Source organism: Melanaphis sacchari, unplaced genomic scaffold (genome assembly GCF_002803265.2).
Source record: "Melanaphis sacchari strain LSU unplaced genomic scaffold, SCAv2.0 Contig7_pilon_pilon, whole genome shotgun sequence".
Taxonomy (NCBI): Eukaryota; Metazoa; Arthropoda; class Insecta; order Hemiptera; family Aphididae; genus Melanaphis; species Melanaphis sacchari.
Window position 1 is genome coordinate 2,644,234 of NW_020271560.1, and position 19,914 is coordinate 2,664,147.

Sequence of the window (19,914 nt, forward strand, 5' to 3'; positions counted from 1 at the left end):
ATTAGGATAAAAAAAAATAAATAAAATAAACATAATTATTAACATTCTAGAATTATCTTTTGAGTTTTTTTTGAGGTTTAAGACGATTTCAAACAAATATAAGTTTTCGCAGTAATTTAAAAAAATGTATTTCTCAAACGCACGTATAGTTGTTAAGTTGGTTTTTTTATTTATTTAAAATTATGTAATATATTGTGCTGGATCTTAGGTTGGTGCTTACGTGTTGAACCATTTGTATTCATATAAACCCACAGAAATCGTACAGCCCAAAGCTATAAATACTTATAACTGCATAATGGTTGAACGTAATAAAAATGAACTCAAAAAAAGTTAAGAATGGTACACACTATAATTTTTTTTTTTTTTTCATAGACAATCGTATACAGTTACTATTTAAAAAATAATGAAATATTGACTTACACCACTATGAATAAATTACATTAAAAACGTATGTTATTATCACCGACGAAAAAGAGTTACTGTATTTAACGTATTAAGTCTATGTCGGGTAAACTTAAAAATATCAATACAGAAACTAAAAAAGAAAAAAAAAAACATTGATCCTAAAAATAAAACACACAAATTTTAGTCAACTTCGAGCTTTCTAAATGAGCCTTCAACTCCAGCTAGCATGTTCATCTTAACGGCGGGTTTCTTTGTTCTTTTGTTTTCATCACAAACGACCGAATTTTGAGACAGGTACCAATCTCTGTGTTTTATCAATTCTTCTTTCCAGTCAACTGTAAATAAAAAAAAATATATTTATATATAAAATAATAAGATCGGTATAGATGGTTATATTAGAGTTTGGCATGTACCTATATACTTGTAAAACGTTAAATAGAAGTTGTTGTAAATTAGTTATTATTTTTAAGATACCATCAATATATTTCCATTGAAAAATACTGTAATGTTTTTTTAAATAATGTCAACACAGTTGTTTTTTGTTATGATATGTTTTGTTTTTTGTTTGATGAACGATCTAAAGTTATTAATTTTGAATTTATATGAGAAATCATGATTATGCGTTAGAGAAACATGTTATTGCATTATTATATTTTTATGATTCTAGTTAAATTATTATTTTCTCGATCGGGTCCACGTGCTGTTTGGACATATTCTAAAAACTAAATAAACGGATTGTAATAATGTCATGCGCACGAATCGCGTAAAAACGGCACGTTTCATAATAACGGCGTGGTTAAAAAATTCGAATACCGTATAATATATTTTATATATATATATATATATAATTGTGTACAATATATATATTGATATAGCTGCTAGTACCTATATACAAATGATATTGTTGTTAGGTTACACCGAAACGAGTAAAATAATATTGTCATTGTGGATACAATACAATATTATTGTTTTAACAAACAGGTATCCGAATTCTGAAGCTAATAAACTGTGACACGCTTTATTCTAGATGTGATCGTAAAAAGTTTATACACTGGCAGCGAAACAAATAGTAATGTATAGGAAGTGTATGAAACATAATCATATAATTTGGCGTCACGTGAATATAAAAATCGTAATACACTATTATTCACCACGTACCTAGCGTTTTGTTGAATTTAAATCCTAAGGAAACTTCTACCACTTCGTGCAAAACAACGAATAATTTATGGTAGGTAATATATTATATTTAAACCGCTATCAATAATACCGATTGCATGAAATACAATAATTCTAAATTTAAATTATCAGAATAATACCGCTATTAGCTATTAGATTTAAATAATTAAAAAAAAGGTTGTTGAAGCAAGCATTAGAAATCTAACATAATAAAAACCAATCGTCACATCGTAGTTTAATAATCCCCTACTCTCATTGTTGTTATCCAACAAAAAAAGTATATACACTTTAAATGATAATTTAAGTTGCAATTACACTGAATACACACAAAAAAAAAAATGTATTTTACTCATGAAAATAAAAACGAATCATTAGACCCCTACAGCTTAATTGATGAAAAAAAAAAAACGCACAAAAATATATCATTTATAATATAAGAAATAATTTTCTAAAGAACAGTGATTTTAATAATGGGTGTTGTGACTTTATGAATACGTCATGATAATCTATGCGCATTGCACATGTATGAAAATAATATTTTTTGATGTCATGAAGAAATTGATTATTTCATTTGAGGTCGTAAAACATTGTGAATCGCTAGTATTAGCCTATAGAGAATGTATCAAGCTAACATTTTTTTTCTCATCTACGGATAAATCACTTATTTTTTTTTATCTTTAATTGTTTTTTTGTTGGACGAGTGGCATCATCTGTGCTGGAACTGTCGTTTATCGCCTTTGTAACTACAAACCAAAACATGCAGTATTTATTGCATATTACATCCCCCTTGACCATTCAATCAAGTTTGATTTAATAATTATACATTTTTGACAAAACAATGTTTTGCGCACTCGTTAATATTTAATTTAGTACCCATAACAGACATCCAATAATAACGTTATCATGTCTATCTGAATTATTATAAATTCCGTAAAAGACAAGTAATATGTGGCAATCGTTATGGCGTGCATTGTTCTTGCGTGTGTATAACTTGGTCGATCTCATGTTTTTGTTTATGCGACCGGCGGCCTCGTCATAGATATACGTAATATAAAATTATTAGAGTAATTGGTATGCGGATTGCAAAGTCTATGTTTTGGTTTTGATTTTTTTAGAGGAGAATGCGGAAAAAATTATGAACATGCGTGAGTGTAAATTATGTAAACTCATAAGTAGGTGCATATCGTTATTATTATTATTATTGTTGTAGTTGTTCCGCGTTGTTAAATTTGCAAATGAACCTTGATCTTGGCGATTTTTAAAGATATTTTAGATATATTTATACTTGATTCGATAAAGCTTATTTAGTAACGTTATTGGAAAATATTATCATGCGATCACTATAACGTTGTAGTACGTAATATAACATTATTTATTGTTATAATGCATTTCAATGATTGGTACTTGCTATTAATAAAAATGTTTCCTGCACACTATCATTAAAGCCACTGTATAGCATAATAAATTTTAAATAGGTACTAATTCTTATGATGCGCACGTAGTTAAAATATATATTTAAGCGTTGTGGTATGTTTTGGTATTCGGCAAAGCAGTAAATACAAAATATAATCAAATAGGTACACACAAAAAAAAACACTTCCGCCCCGATACTATTTATGTTCTCTGCGCCTCTCAAAAAGTGGATAAAAAATATACTATTTTCAAGGACTTAAAATTATTATTTTCGTGATTACAAATACCAAAAACTAAAATAATCATAGTATTACAATCTAATGTGGAATAAATGACTGATTAATTAATATTGATGAGCAATCAGGCAGTCAGACGAAATAAACTTTATTGTACGTCGCAAAATATATGTAAAATCTAAAACCAAAGTAATTCTTCACTGTTATTTGTTGAAGTGTATATAGTAAAATATGGTTAGTATAATATAATGACTCACCGTCTCAAAACAACTGAAAAATGTAATCGGCGTTTGATGATTGTTGAAAAATATTGTTTGTTACGGAAATCATTAAAAATAACAGATATTCAAACACGTTAAAAAAGTAAAAAACGATATTTTATTTTATTTTTTATGATTCATGAACAGCATGATTTACAAAAGTAATACAATTCTTTGTCATCTACAGGTTAGTCTGGTTATTAGATACCGTAGCGTCATCAGTTCGTTGAAATCCGGTTTTTAGTTTACAAACGAGAATATTATTATTATTATTATTGTGGTAAAAAACAGCGAAAAAAATATATAGAAAAAATATATCTCATAATGTATAATTTTAAGTACGCAATGGCTGTATTTACTATTATTTGTTCACAAAGCAACAATAGCCATATTATTATACCTAAGTCGTTCCAATGAAGCGATACACATCATTATTGTGTTCAAGATACATGTCTCGATAAAATATTATCATTAAGGCACTTAGTAAAATACACTCAATAACAATTATTCTATCCTATAGAAATTTTATTTTTTTATTTTTCAAAAAAGGAAAATATTTTACAGTAGTTTACTATGTTTTTCAATATCTTAGTCTTAAACTGTAATACTATGTATTTTTAAAAATATTGAAGTTAAATGTGGGCTGTAGAAGTCTGAACTTCTTTCAGATAAAAAAAAAAAAAAAAAACTAACAAAATCAGACAATTTTACGGGTCTGAAAGTTTTTCGCGTGAATTCATTTTTGTTAATGTATATAATACTGCATCTATTTTCTAATCATAAACATATACCGGGGGTATTTGATCAATAGAAAATAATTATAATCAAGATTACAATTAAAATATAATACCTACTTGATTTTTAAATTGTATTAAATTGTGGAGAATTCTGAAAATTTGTAACGAGCTTATGGTGAAACCTATAAGCTGTCAAAAACAAATAGTCGATAACCCCATGTACGTTCATATTAGTATCTCGACAACCTATCGTTTTATATTTACTATGTAAAATATCAGTGGAAATAAACGGTCGATCGTGAATATTATAATCAATGCATGTGTTAAATGGTGTTATCGTTTGTCTGCGTGTAAAATATAACATGACATACAAATACATATCATGTAATATTATTATTATTTACAATAAGTACGGATTGTTAAACGTTTAATTTGTTTCGTCAAGTGGTCACGAAAACAACATTTTTCTGTTAAAATTATTATTGTCCAAACAATAATAATTTATAAATAATATTATTGTTATTGTTTCCACCAATTAATATTTAATTTAACGACGTAAAATCAATAGTAGGTAGTAGGTACTATACTGCAGTAAAATTATAATATGTAGGTAGGTCTATGGTATACGTGCGACTGTTTAATACCACCTTCGACACTCAATTGTAATGCGATATAACGTATCAACAGATTAAAATATTGTTAATTACACAGCGACACCGTTTTGATATGTATGGTACGAGGTACATGTTTTTGTTCTATTATTGTTATAAGTTCGGGAAAAATCAATTTGGTGACGATTAGTCAATAATACTGTTAACGTCCACATACAAGTATAATAATATACCTACGTTAATCATTAACATTGAAATAATATTATAATAATAATATGTTATTCACGGCTATATTATGAGGGGGAGGGGGTGGACTGAAGCTCAGGATCCTCTAAATTGTGTTATTATTTAATAGTGATCACTGCAAAAAATGTATATCTAACATAAATATGAAATTGTATTTTTCAATATAAAAATAAAGTCGCATATAAAGAAGAAATTATTTTATATTTTACGTATATCTAGTATACGTACCTACTTGTATTGTGTAATAACACTTATTAAATAAATATAAAGTTGAAAATAGTCAATGTTATTAATTAATAATCAAAATATATAGTATCCTGATTATTTATTTATAGCATCCACAATATACTCCGCCTAAAGGCAATCCATATTTAAATCTACACGTGTATTTACCATTACAGAAAGATTCAAAAATTGATAAGAAATTAAAATAAAATAAAAACTGTTATTGGATCTTTTTCTTATAATATAACTGTTATTTCTATAGAAATATTAAAAGTAGACTTACCGATTAATTCTTCACTAGTTTTCGGGAATGTACCACCATAGTCCAGTGGAAGAATGTCCGAATTAATGTGCTTCTTCAGGTCTTCGATACCGTTGTGAATTTTAATCTATAATGGGTGGCACAAAAAATGACGTTACTCAGGATAATAATTATTGTAAATTTTTTGCTTAAAAATACATTGAACGTTATTAGTTATTACACAGGCATTAGATAATGTCAAGTCGGTTTAACTCACTCTGTTGGCAATTTTCTTTTTCAAAACGCCCAACACCATGTTGACCATCGTTTGAGCGTAGCTGGGCATATTAAGTATGTGGATTTCTTGAATCCGTAATGGATAGGCCGTCTGAAAACACAATTACAAACGCATTTTTAATGATTAGTATGATAAGTAAACCATGCATTCTGAATAAATCACCAATTTTTCCTAGCGATATAGCGTGTTTATACAAAGATAATACTACTTATAATGTTTGCGAAAAAACTACATGAATATTGAGATACTTGAGATTAATATAATATTGATAATTAGTTAAAAATTATAACCAATTAATATTAAAAAAATTCACCCAAGTAGAATAGTACATTATTATCCATAGTATATTATTGAGTGTGACTTATCTAAAATTTGTATTTCTGGTAAAAAAAAAAAACAAGAAAGACTTAAAACTTAATATTATGTCCTAGCCCGTCATAATTATAAGAAGGGTATGCATAATACATTAGGCGGAGAGATTTGAAGCGAAAATATTTTATTATATTAATTATGAATACTGACGCTAATCAGATAACAATATTATTATTAAAAACTGGTAAAGCTATGCACTACGGAATAAGCCACCAAACAACTATTATTATTATTATTATGTAAAGCAATATGTTGTATTGCATTAAAATTATTCGCTTTCAACAGTAGATTCGTAACCTTGATAATGAAATCAACAAGTTCCGGTATACTGCAAAATTAAGGACGTAGCAAAACCGATCAAACTAGTTTCATGTTTCGATCCATACATTTATCACAAAAATAAGTGAATACTTGCAGCCGTAGAATTCCGGCAAGTTTATTCTCTTTGCGTACATGAATAATACTACTCGAATAATGTAATTATGACGATAAATCGTATTTTTTTTTTTACAAAATAATATTATTACCGCATTTTGCATATTATTATTATAAGTGAGCGTATTTAGAACAAGTATGACCTACGCAGCAGGTTTTTTTGAACTCGTGGAAGTAGATAACGATTATAGTTAGTTTACGTATAAGTTAAATCGAAAAAGATATAGTTATTTTTTGTCAATACGCTGACTAGGTAAATGTGATTTTATGGCGAAAATGATCTAATTATTATTGTATGTATTCTTATCCAACTCAAATACCATTTGGTAACCATAATTTATTATAGAACTCAATTAAAAATATTCAAAAACAAAACCATTATCTTTATACGTTGTTTAACATTTAGTTTTATATTTACCACCAGCCCTCTGCCCATTGTGAATATTTTTATAGCTCACGTGATGTTTATTTAAATCCATAACAATGTAATAATGTATAATTTTATTAATTGTATACTCACTGTCGCACAGTAAATGAACTTCTTCATCTGAGGTAACATAGCGGTCAGATGAGCCATGGTGATATCTTTCAAGTCGAAGACAAATATTTCCTTTTTGAACATATCCAATTTAGACAGCCTAATATCAATAGACATAAAGTTGACCTTCACGTAGTCCGCAAATTCGAAATTATCGATTTCTGGACATCTGATACGACTTAATGAGATTCTGTAGCCTTCTGGCGTCAGTTTTGGCAAAGGAATGAAAAGTCTAAACATCGAAAAAAAATAATTGTTTTCAATTATTTATTAATTCATTTTTAACAAATTAAATTTTTAGGAATTTACAAACTTTTATTTTTACAGTTTATTATTTTATATCAACTATCATTGTAGTAATTTAATGTTAGTATCTATAAATACTCTTCAGGTAGTGTTTAGCTACAATCTACTTTTAATTGTTAAAATATAGTACACAATGACACTAAAAATCGTTTAAAAATGATTGAAAGTTCATAAATATTATTACCTACCATTAAATATTTGTTAAGTAATAATATAAATTGTAAAATCGATAGTTTGCGCAATTATAAAATTAAAAAACAACAAATTTTAATATATTTTTAAAACTCTAAATATCCCACTGTGAATACAAAATTACACAATTATTATACGTAGTGAGCAAGAAATTTTGCGTTTAATTAGAAGTGTGTATTTTATGAAATTAACTTATCATTTTAATACATCATATTTATTAGGTCCATAGTAAATAATGGTAATTAATAAATGCACGTGTGATATATGTACTTACGATGTTTTCATTGATCTTAAAAGTGGTTCTGCAGTAGGATCTCTGTTACCGAAAAATTCTGGAACCATTGACTTTAATGTATAATATTGATCCAATGACTCTTTGGTCCTTTCCAAACTATTTTTGCACAAAATTAAGAACAAACGAATTCTCCGTTCGTCAACTAAAAATATATAATATACATGTTTTAATTAAATCTCATAAGAATGATTATTGGAAAATCAATTTTTTTTTTAAATACAATATATTTAACCATAAGATGGAATTATTGTAATTGTTTACTTTGAAGTTGTTTTAGTGATAATTTTAAAACATATTTTAGGAATTTGTTTTTTTTTTTTTGATTGTATAAAAAACTCGTTATAAAAAGTTCAAAGTTAAATTATTGACGGTTACACGATATCAACAAATATATTTTTAGTATTATATTATATGCATTTAAACATTTATTATTATTACAAAATAAAAAAAAAAAATGAACTATTTTATGATGTGATCGAAATTATTATTGAAAATTGACAAATTTTTAATGTAATATTATATTAAACTTATGTGTATCAATAAAATAATTTTATACTGATTATCACAGTAATAACAAAAAAAAAAAACTTTTAAAACGTAGAACACTTTTCAGTTATAACTAATTGCTTTTTTCACGATGTCATTAATTTTCATCATAATATAAACGTATTGTGGTAAAAACAAAAAATATTTTATAAATTATTACCGTCAGGATTGGGGAGATGTGGCTGTTTGCGCATCCATTCCATGATAGTCAGCACGTCTGCGTTTATCTTTTCTTCGGTTGTGCCCAAGTCCTGGTAAATTTCCTTCAACTTGTCCGGTGAGGGTAACAATAAGGTTTTTGTGGCCATTTTTGTTACTACGGGCTTAATGTGGGCTGAATGAATATGTTTATATTTAGACTAATATCGGCACAGGGCTTTGCGATACGGTTTCGAACGAGATCTGCGAGTCGGTAACGAGATTGATATTGATTTTATATTTTTGTAATTGATGGTATAATTGCTGGGGTACTCTTCGTGACCGTCGTCACCGTTGCCGTATCGATAACGACTTGTAATCTAAGAGTTCCAGCTAGGTTCATATATATATAAAATGCAACGGCGCGGGTACAACAAGCGGGTTTTGTCCCCTCCCAGTCACAGTTGTCGCGGAAAATCTACCACTTACCCCCACTATTCGTTAGCGATATGTAACAACTTATAACTAGTTGTGACGTGAGCGGTTTTCACTGTGTTTGATCAGCGATCTCGGCTTGCTTGGCTGAGACTCAATTACCGCACAAAGGTCTGGAAATGTTTTTAATTTATTATATATTTATTTTTTTTCACGACCAGAATGACGACGACGACGACGACTATACAACTACGACTTTACATATATCCTTGGGTTTTTATACAGATCGTACCAATAATATCACGTGAACGGGTTAGCTACACCAACTAGTAGCACTCGAACAAACCGATCAGATATAGGCGTCGTTAAGTCGTGCCAGTAATTCCAGACTCGATGGATCTATGGGTAAAATATTGTTTAAGTAGACATTATTGTCGGTGGTGCATATAGTTATGGTTATATTTTAATACATGTTATTATTATATTTTATATATTTTAGTCATGCTGTACTGGTGTGTGACGCGATATTTTATTAGTTGGACACCTTATTCATTATAATTAATCAGTAATAATTCATTTTTGCACGGACAGTAAAATTTAAATAGAACTTTATTCACTTGCATCAAACACAGCTAATGGTTGATTTTTTTTATTATTATTATTATTACTATTATTTAGACCCTCGGCACTCAGATCATTGAGTGAACATGATATCGTATAACAATATTTATACATATTTATTTTTTGCAAGAAGAAAAAACATTTTTAAATTTGGTTATGATGTTGGGCGGTGACAGTAAATTTGTTAACGGTAAAAATTGATTAGGATGATGATTACTCAATATTTCGGTATTTATCTAGAAGACTTAGATTTGGTTTGGTGTTGTGAAAAGATTAGTATTCTGTTAAAAATATATATTTGGGGGGTAATAAACTCAACGTGTGCATTTTATAATTTACTGAACTATTAAAATGTTGTTAAATCTATATTTTAAAATGGTATACAAAATTATATTATAAGTAATATAGTATTAATAAATAACATCGTCTTATTTTTAAATGTTTAAATATAATTTTTTTTCTATTTTTTTGCCCTTCAAAACAACTTATAGACTATTATTAATTTATTTCTACAAGAATAATATTGAGGTAAGCTGAAGAGTTAATATTATATTGAGTAAAAAAAAAAAAAAAAACAACATAAATATTAGTTATTAAGGTATCTGGATAGTATTACAATTGAATTAATATTTTGATTACGTACGATATAATACTATAATTTGTAATTAATATTACAGCTCGAATTGGTTTTCATTCCATATTTTCATGATACAAATTATTTCAATACATAATATATTATCGTTTAATTAAATATCATTTTTTTTTCTTGTTTGGGTGAAATTATTCGATATGAAATTTTATATGAAGATAATTGTGAACTATATTGCCTGATAGCTGAAGTCGTGTATCAAATTAATTTGATCATCTTATAACGATTTATACATGCATATAAGTAAAATGTACATATATATTACATGGATTATACTTGTAATAAATTCGAGAACTATAAATGAGTATATCATAATTTTTAGAATTTTCTAGAATAATAGATTGTATTGAAAACAAAATAAGTTAAAAAACCTAAACAAACTATTAACTATAATAAAGTGTAAAACTTAAGCAACTTAATGTTAAAAAATGTTGGGTACAAAATTATACAAAACTTATATTACATTTTAAAATTAATATTTTAGTATAAAGACAGAAAATGTATTGATGGTGAGTTTATAGGCGTCAAGGCTGCACAATTAAAAAATACCTAAAATGTTAAGCTTTAATTAAATTTTTAACTAAATGAAATTTATACATAGATGTAATTAATCAATTAATTATATTTTTATATTTGATAAAATGTATAAAAATTATTGTAATATAAACATTAAACAAGTATGTTTATTGTAACAAAACAATTGCATAGTATCAGTGTGGTATAAAATCCTACAACTGTATGTAAAACTATAGAAAATTAATAACATAATAATTGTACTTAATATAATATAATATACTACCTAACAAAGCTAGAATAAAACAGGAAATTTAACTCTTAAAGATTAATACAACTATAGTCATATTGATCAAACATGTATGTAATCATATTTTTTTCATATAAAACTTACGTAGTCATTTACATAAGAAAAATAGTATCTATAATAAATAAAACTGACTTAATAAGTGATTACATTCATATATATTTTTCAATTATTTTATACATTAATTTAAATAGATATTACTGGATTTTATCTGTATCAATTGATACAGTTTTTGTTGTTTTTTAGTTTTTTTAATATTATCAATCTGTATTTGTTATTAGCAATAATATTTTTTTACTATACCTAAAATAATAATGGAATTTTAAATTTTAAAATAATTTTAAACATTACTTATGATAGACATAGCTTGATTCATGATTTAAATATATTGATTTCTCATTATATGAATTAAAATTTAAAAAAAAAGTATCATCATTATGCGTGTTTAAAGTCAACTAATACTAGAAATAAATACTTAGCCAGCATCATATTATCTTACCCATATTTTATTAAATTATTATTTCTTGTAAAAATATTTTACCAATTAAAAATATTATAATAAGAAACGGAGGATTGATTCTAAAAATTGAATTGTATAAAAATTCAATCATTTTAGAAATATATAGATAAGTAAAATTTAAATATTTCTGTTGTTATTTATCTCATAAATGTAATAAAGCATTCACTAAAATAATCTCCAGAGTTATACTAGAAGTAAATTTTCCTATAGACGGAGGCAAAAATGAATATTTTACTAACCCTGGATCAAAATACTTAGATATTTGTTTCAAATTCTTTATTTGATCGTACTCGGTAATCTATAACAAATATGTTTAGATAACTATTCGAGATACTGGTATTTAAAATATTAAATATTATCATAAGTGTATTATATATGTATATTGTTTTCCTTATTATAATTAAATAAGTAAATGTCACAGCACAAAATACATTTAAATATTTAATTAAAAAATGTTTTAAATAATAATGTAAGATTTGTTTAGAATGAAAATAACTTATTTTGAAGATATATTATTTATAATCACTTTCATATGGCTATTTTACCATGATATTTTCATCTTCCACTATAAGCACCTTACCTAATTTATTCATATGGTTCATTTTTAATGATAATTATTATTAAACAAAAAATATCATTAGTTACTTACGGTCTGAAAAAAAAACTAGTCAAGTTAGAATAATATGTTAAACATGTAAATACAACTTGAATATTCTTTTGCAAATATCTTCACTAATAATTAAAATCATTTGTAAAGTAATATATAATGAAAATAACCTACGGTGCATATTAATTTGAAGGTTTTTCGCATAGTTCCATTGATTTTAATGAAATATTTATTAATTCCGGATTTCCGATGTGTATGTTAATATAAATAATAATAAATACACTAAAACAATTTTTGTATGTATATATTATTTATAACAAATATTTATTTTTTAAATATATAATAAATATATTATTAAAATCGACTTAAAACCACTATGTTTATTAGTTTATTACTATGACATATACAACATTATATAAATATATTATAATGCATAATAGCCTGTGCTCTTCTTATTTTATTATTTACTTAAAATAATATATTACAGACATTTTCCTTTTAGAGTTTAAACATTATGTGAATAGAAAACTTCAAGTTTTAAATAAAGTTGACCAATATTTTGCAGAATATCCTTGTACTATTTCGCTCATCGAATTAAAAATATTTAAATACTCGTTCAATTTTTGATTCTTCTGGTATAAAATTAAAATAAATAATAACACAAATATATGGTTTTTTTTTTCAATAATTTAAAACATTAAAAATATTTGCATGTTTCAGATAATCACTCCAAACAATCACTGTGTATTTTTAACGGTAATACAAATATAATTAAATACATAATTGTACATAAAATACATATAAATAGAATAAATTGCATTATATTTATTTGCATAGCTATATATCATAAAAAATAACCATAAAATGAATTTGAATACATTTATTTTATTTTTAAAAATTAAAAAAATATGTGAGTTTATGTAATTGATACTAATCTGTATGTTGTAGTAAACTGTTAAAGCCTTTGTTTCAGAAATTCCTGATTATTAGTTTAAACTTATAGACAATACAGATCCGCAAACATAAAAATTGTATATGAACAAAGAATTGGGAACTATATACGTGATACTTCTTACTATTTACAGAAGCAGTTTGACATTTCACAGTCCAAATGGCAATCTTGTGCGCGCATGTGAAAATCATCCCGTTAGAAACCCATTCTTGAAAAAATAAAACTTTGAAAAATTATTGTTTATTTTTAGGGGCTGTAAATAAGATTCTTAAGGATAGGACTAGACCTACATTTTTTGATTTGTCCAAAATCGATTTCACCGTATTTGAGATATAATCACTCTTAATTCATCATTATTATAATAATGAAATCACTGAATAAATATTTACATAATAATCTATTCGATATCACTGTGTATATATAACATCATAATAAAGTCATAAATAGTATTATGATTTATGATATGCGTTATAACACATTACTGTGGTACAATTATAATGTAGTATTATAATATTATTATTAAAATAATATTACAGACGTTAAATGTATTTGCTCATAATTATTATTACACATGGAGATACACCAAATATGCTACATAACCATTTTAAATTCTAAGTAAAGCTATTTATATATTGGTTTTAATGCCTTTTATACGAATAATTAATTTAATTATTGTCTAAAACATTTTAAATTGAATATTTTTTTTATTCAATCTTCAACTTGTTTTCTGGTAGAAAATTGAATCTTATTAGTATACTTTGGGAAATCAAAAATGAAAAATAGTAATAATTACTAGTAATATTTTATGAAATTATATACCTAATAATTATTATTATATAATATTATATGTGTTGTATTTTTGGCAAAAACCAGTTTTAATTACTATTATAGTACTTATGGAAAATACATTTTCAGTAAAAATATAAATATATAATGAAAAACCGTAAAATTATGTATTTTGGCAGATCGTATCCGCTCTGAATTATTTTTTTAATACAATAATTTATTAATTATTACTGAATTCAAATTAAACGTATGTTTTACAGTATGATCTACTTAATTACACTTAGGTGGTGATGGTTTTATTAATAATTAATTTACTTTCTTAAATTTATATTTTTTATGCTTTTAATAGCTAAGTGGATTAAGTAGGTTATATTTTCAAATACTTTGATTCTTTATAAAATTTAAGAAATGTCCTGTGGTGATTTAAATTTTTTATTTTCATTAATAAGCTTCTCTTTTTATTGAAAATAATAATGCATTTATTTTAAAGTTTCAAAGATTATTTTTAAAGTTATTAAGTTTTAAGCACTTATTGCTCTTAATTCATAAGGTTCAATCAGAGTGGAATCATATTAAAAAATAAATAAATTTTTTTTACTATATGATACTTCTTAAATTATATAAACAACCAAAACAAATAAGTATTTGAAAATATGATATCTATGTTTACTTAAAAATTAAATAATTGGAATTTTACATGTTAAATTGACAAAATCATTTGACAGGTAAAAGCATTATTAAAATAAAAATAATTATACAGTATTAGTTATACTGGAAAATAATACTGAATATTATCCCTTATTAATTTTTATCTATTTAAATAAATACAGCTAAATTGCTTATTGTTACTATGTACACACACATATATATATTAAATGCTATAGTATACTTTTTTAATAAAAAAAAATAATAATAAATAAATACATTTATACGTTATATATTTAAAAAAAAAAAACTTAAAGCGAGACAGACACCGAGGCCAACATGAAATTAAAAGATTATTATTATACTCTTAAATCTTAATAACTTATACACACACATCGGACATTTCATGATTTCTTGGAATTCTTCACTAATGAATGCATTGTTTTATCGATCGATTTGTCGGTGTATCTAAAACCTGCAGTTATTGTATTCTGAAAACGTACTAAAGAGGTTTGAATATTATCTTCTTGTGTAGTGTAATCAAATATTGTACACAAACTGCATCAGAAATTACAGTTGAGAAAGGAATGGATTTTATCTGTATGATAAAAAAACGTTTACCATATTGTGACGAAAATGTAGTGTTCGAGTTATAATATTATGTCAAAATTATCGGCAAAAAGATGAGCGCTGTAAGAACCTAACTTTTTATTACAACCATTTTTGCTATACCTATATACATTTATAAATCAACTAATAAAATTATTTTAAGACACATAATAAATACTTCGTAAATGTAATCAAAAAACATGAATTCAATAATGCGTTAGAAAAAAAAATATATTTTATAAGTTATATTAACAATATATTGCGGAAACACACTATATTAAAATAATATACACTATTGACGCATATAACACTTCCTGGTTTCTAAACGTATAATTTTATATGTACGGTTTTAAAATACGTTAATAATATAAATATTATGTTAATATAGTAGTCTGATCAAGTTAAGTTTATAGTCGAATTTACATGACAACATTAAATTAAACAGGTCTACCAAATGTAGATAAAATAATTTATAATGGTATATAATAGTAGACTATATGGTTTAGTTACCTACTGTTTTGGTATAACACTATTATGGCCACTTGGGAATACACATGGAAAACAACCTAAGTAGAAAATCAGTTTTATTTATATATCATACACATATATTGTATTTTATTAAATACTTTAGTATTCGTGATCGTGGTAATAGTTTACATTTCGTGACCGACCATCAAAAACTGGCATAATATTGCGAAAACTTAAGATTTAAGTAGTACCTACAAACCATTGAACCATTAGTGCGATTTATGCAATATTCTTTATAATTAGCATCGTATCTTGCGTATAGTCACCTATTTATATTACTTATTTTTTCTCTCTCACACACGTTGTATAATAAATATTTATTTGTATATGCGTACTCGGTGTCTGTCAGTATCATTATATTTAAAGTTCCTACTATACGGTAACGGTAGCGGTCGTCATCGGATAAAAAAATAAAAATGATGGATAATCTGTGTAATTATGCACATCGTATATGAATTGTTGACATAGTCAAACCTCTGATGCATGGTCAGTAGATACTAATGTATCTAATTTATTAACCTTAGTAATATCATAAAACTAAAACAAATAATAGCAAGAATAAATCACTAAAATGTAGTTGATTACACAAAGATAAATTGTGTAAACCGTGTTTGTTAATAATAGTCAATATAATTTTTTGTTTTTCACTGACAATTCTCAAAAATTTAAATTTACTTGTAACGATACGTGTTACATTCTATGATTGTGACCTTGATTAGTGTAGGTATAAAAAACTTTTTTACCGAAATAATTATATAGGAAATTTACTTTTAAGTTCCTATAATATTAATATGCACATATTTCATACTATATTATCTACTTACCTATACTCATATTGGACATCCAATATTATGACCATCGCGACTTTCATTGTAAATAGTATGTTACCAATGTCATCGTCGATTGTATCAACAAATAAAAGAACCGTAATAATTAATTATTACATGTATTTGATTCGTTTGAAATCTATGAAAATTAATAGTTATTCTGTAATATATAAATTTGTATAGTAATTTTAAAATATAACAGAAGTAAAAAACTATAATATTTTGTTATTATGTATTAATTTATCGTTATTAATATTACTAAATACTCGAATTTAAGTAAATTTATCTTCATTGTACCTGAACATTATGTAATACATTATTATGATTAAATACGTATTCCCGATGTAATATATAAGTCGTATGACTTAGGATGATTTATTGATATAAAACATACTCAAAACAAGTTCTAAATTGAACATCACATACTATTATGGTCTTTTTTGATACATTTTTATATTTAAATTTCCATTGTAAGCGTTATAATAAATAGGCAGATACTAATCAAAGGTATAAAAATCATGAACATTGTGTATGAAAAAGGACTATCATGTTTATATAATATATATTGTATTTTGGTATTTTAATTCTCTGAAAAGTTTACTATGATAGGTTTTTATAGTTTTAAAAATAAAAATAAAATATAAATTTTAACTATTTGGATCTACTTTAAATCTAAGATTAATATATATATATATATATATATATATATATATATATATATATATCTTATAGTGAGTAATACTCAATAACGAAATACAATTAAAACTTATTTAACAGTAAAGTATTTTTTCTTTTTTTTTAGAGCCATTATTTTGTTTCAGTTCAATAATAATTATTAATGAATATGCAATTGAAAACAAAATATTTACTAAAATGAATTAATATCAATAAAATAATTATAATCAGGAACCATAACAATATCAATACTGATGAATGGTATTCGAGAGGTAAGTATAATAAACAAATATGCAGCGTTCATATATTTGTTTATTTAACTTAGACCCAAATAACTTGATTAAATTCGGATGCGTTGGTGTGAGTTTATGAAATCTGTTACGACACCTTTTGGTTGCATTATATCTTCTATGTGAAATCATGTCGACTTTATTTTATTGAGTTTACTTTCACAGATAATTGCTATTATTGCTTTTTTATAATTTGTATACAATATATTGTATGAATGTACTAACTATTTTTGCACATTATTACCCATGATAAATTAAATAACCGTCGATTTATCTCTTCTTAAATTACACGTTATATTTTTAACATATTAATTTCGGTGATTATGATCAAATTCAAAATATAAAGTTGAAGTTATATCCAAAAATAATAAATAACTATTTAATTTTAATTCTTTGTAATCAATGGAAAATCTATTTAAACAAACAAATATTCAGTTTCTGTTTGCCTAAACAAAATCCTTGCATAAATCCATCTTTAAAATTCGAAATTCGTAAAATTCTGTTTTATTACATATTTAAAGAATTAGATGAATAACTAACCATTTTGTTTTTGAGAAGTTATAATTATTAAGTGAGTGAGTAGTATATTTGATTTTTTTACCTCTAGGTATAGATAATAAAATTATTATATATATTTAAGACTATTCAAGATATTATATACTATATTTTATTTTGTTATTAATTTTAGTTTGTCTATGATATTAAATTAGTAATTAAATCTTCTACATGGCCATTAATTGTTCCTGACAAAGTATAAATGAGAATAATTTAATCATGCGAATTTTACATAACTTACTTGCTTACGCATGATATAGAAAATATTTACTGTTATTTGTATCACGTTTCATTATTTAATAAAGTATAGGTTTATTGTTATCAACATAATTATTAGTTTTAATTTTATATTTTGAATCAGGAATTTGAAGCTTGATATATATTTATATAAAAAAAAATTATTGGTAATGTTTCATTGTAAATGAATTGTTACCTATAGTAACCAGAAACTCAATTTTTTATTGTTTACATGTTTTTGTTTAAATAAAACACTATTTTGTTCGAATAATTTGTGTATACGTAATAATTTTAATTAGAAAATGATATAGTTTACTGTAATAATTAATGATTATATAATTAATAACAAGTATGTTATGTTAAAATGAAGGTTATTAACGTGATGTTATACCTGGAGGTATACCATATTTATCTGTTCAAATACATCTGTGTTGACTTGTGTAACGCTTATAATTTTATTTATATTCTGTTTTAATCCAGGTATTCTATATTGTACTTAGTTTAAGACTATAATCGTTTTCAGTTTCAAACAAAATTTTAAAATTTGGAAATGAATCATTGCGTGACCAAAGTTATTCATTCGTTTATGAAATTGAACAATTCTAAACACCGTAATATGTATACTATAGGTTAATCCCGATCAACTTTTATTAACAATAGATATGTAACAGTGTCTCTTTCTATTTATAAATTTATTTTAACCTCGGATAGTTGGATAATGGATATATAAATGTTTTATTGGATACACATTATGTCACTATACGATCGAAACGCTTCCCATAGGAATAAGGAGCATGCATTAAGCTGTTAGTTCTCATTTCGGCGGTAAGCTATTTTCAGCGAATCTTTCTCCAACGGTCCCAATAAAGTCGTCGTTCTATTTATGAAACGTTTTTACATAGTTATATAACATAAATTACACAAAGTCTTAATTCATAATTACCAACTAATATTTCAATTTTTTGGACATGTTTTTGCAGTATTGCCGAGATTATTTTATCTGCGTTGGAGATTTAGCAGTGGGTTGAGATTGTTTATAGAATTATAATTGGTAAATAAGTTAAAACAATATCGACGCTTTTTTTTTTTGCATATCTTTGTAATTTTTTATATTCACATTATTATGCCACAAAGCTTTATAATTAAAAATCATAATAATATTATTCATCATTCATCTTAATGTTTAGTAAATAATAATCATATCCATAAACAATATTATTATAACAATTAAAATTATATCATTAACACTTATATTCATAATTATACTATATTATATTACAATATCTAATAAATTACCATTAACACCCAATAAACATGTGTATTTACAAACTACAATCATATATTAAAATAATCACCAAACAATTGGTAATAATATAATTTTCATTTGTCAAATACTTTATATCATAAAAAATATGTTTTTAGAATACGAATGCATTTATATAAAATAAACAATAACAAATTAAAATGGAAAAACAAGTAAAATATCAA

The 19,914-nt window shown here is 25.0% G+C and overlaps 1 protein-coding gene across 1 annotated transcript; it reads right to left on the reverse strand.

Annotated features, from left to right (window-relative positions):
• Nucleotides 1-384: 384 nt before the first annotated feature.
• On the reverse strand, nucleotides 385-9,058 carry LOC112601720 (alpha-tocopherol transfer protein-like). The gene is made up of 6 exons (XM_025349469.1): nucleotides 8,693-9,058; nucleotides 7,966-8,128; nucleotides 7,176-7,425; nucleotides 5,828-5,938; nucleotides 5,593-5,698; nucleotides 385-740 (listed from the first exon to the last, which is right to left on the reverse strand). The coding sequence occupies exons 1-6, from the start codon at nucleotides 8,838-8,840 to the stop codon at nucleotides 586-588; spliced, it is 933 nt and encodes a 310-aa protein (XP_025205254.1). The 5' UTR covers nucleotides 8,841-9,058; the 3' UTR covers nucleotides 385-585.
• Between the last annotated feature and the right edge of the window lie 10,856 nt (nucleotides 9,059-19,914).

Excerpts from the sequence above, each read along its gene's own strand:
- LOC112601720 (XM_025349469.1), bottom strand. The coding sequence starts at position 8,840 with ATGGCCACAAAAACCTTATTGTTACCCTCACCGGACAAGTTGAAGGAA. Across the intron at positions 7,426-7,965 it reads TTAAGATCAATGAAAACATC|ACTTTTCATTCCTTTGCCAA; the intron begins GTAAGTACATAT and ends TTCGATGTTTAG. Across the intron at positions 5,939-7,175 it reads AGTTCATTTACTGTGCGACA|ACGGCCTATCCATTACGGAT; the intron begins GTGAGTATACAA and ends TTGTGTTTTCAG.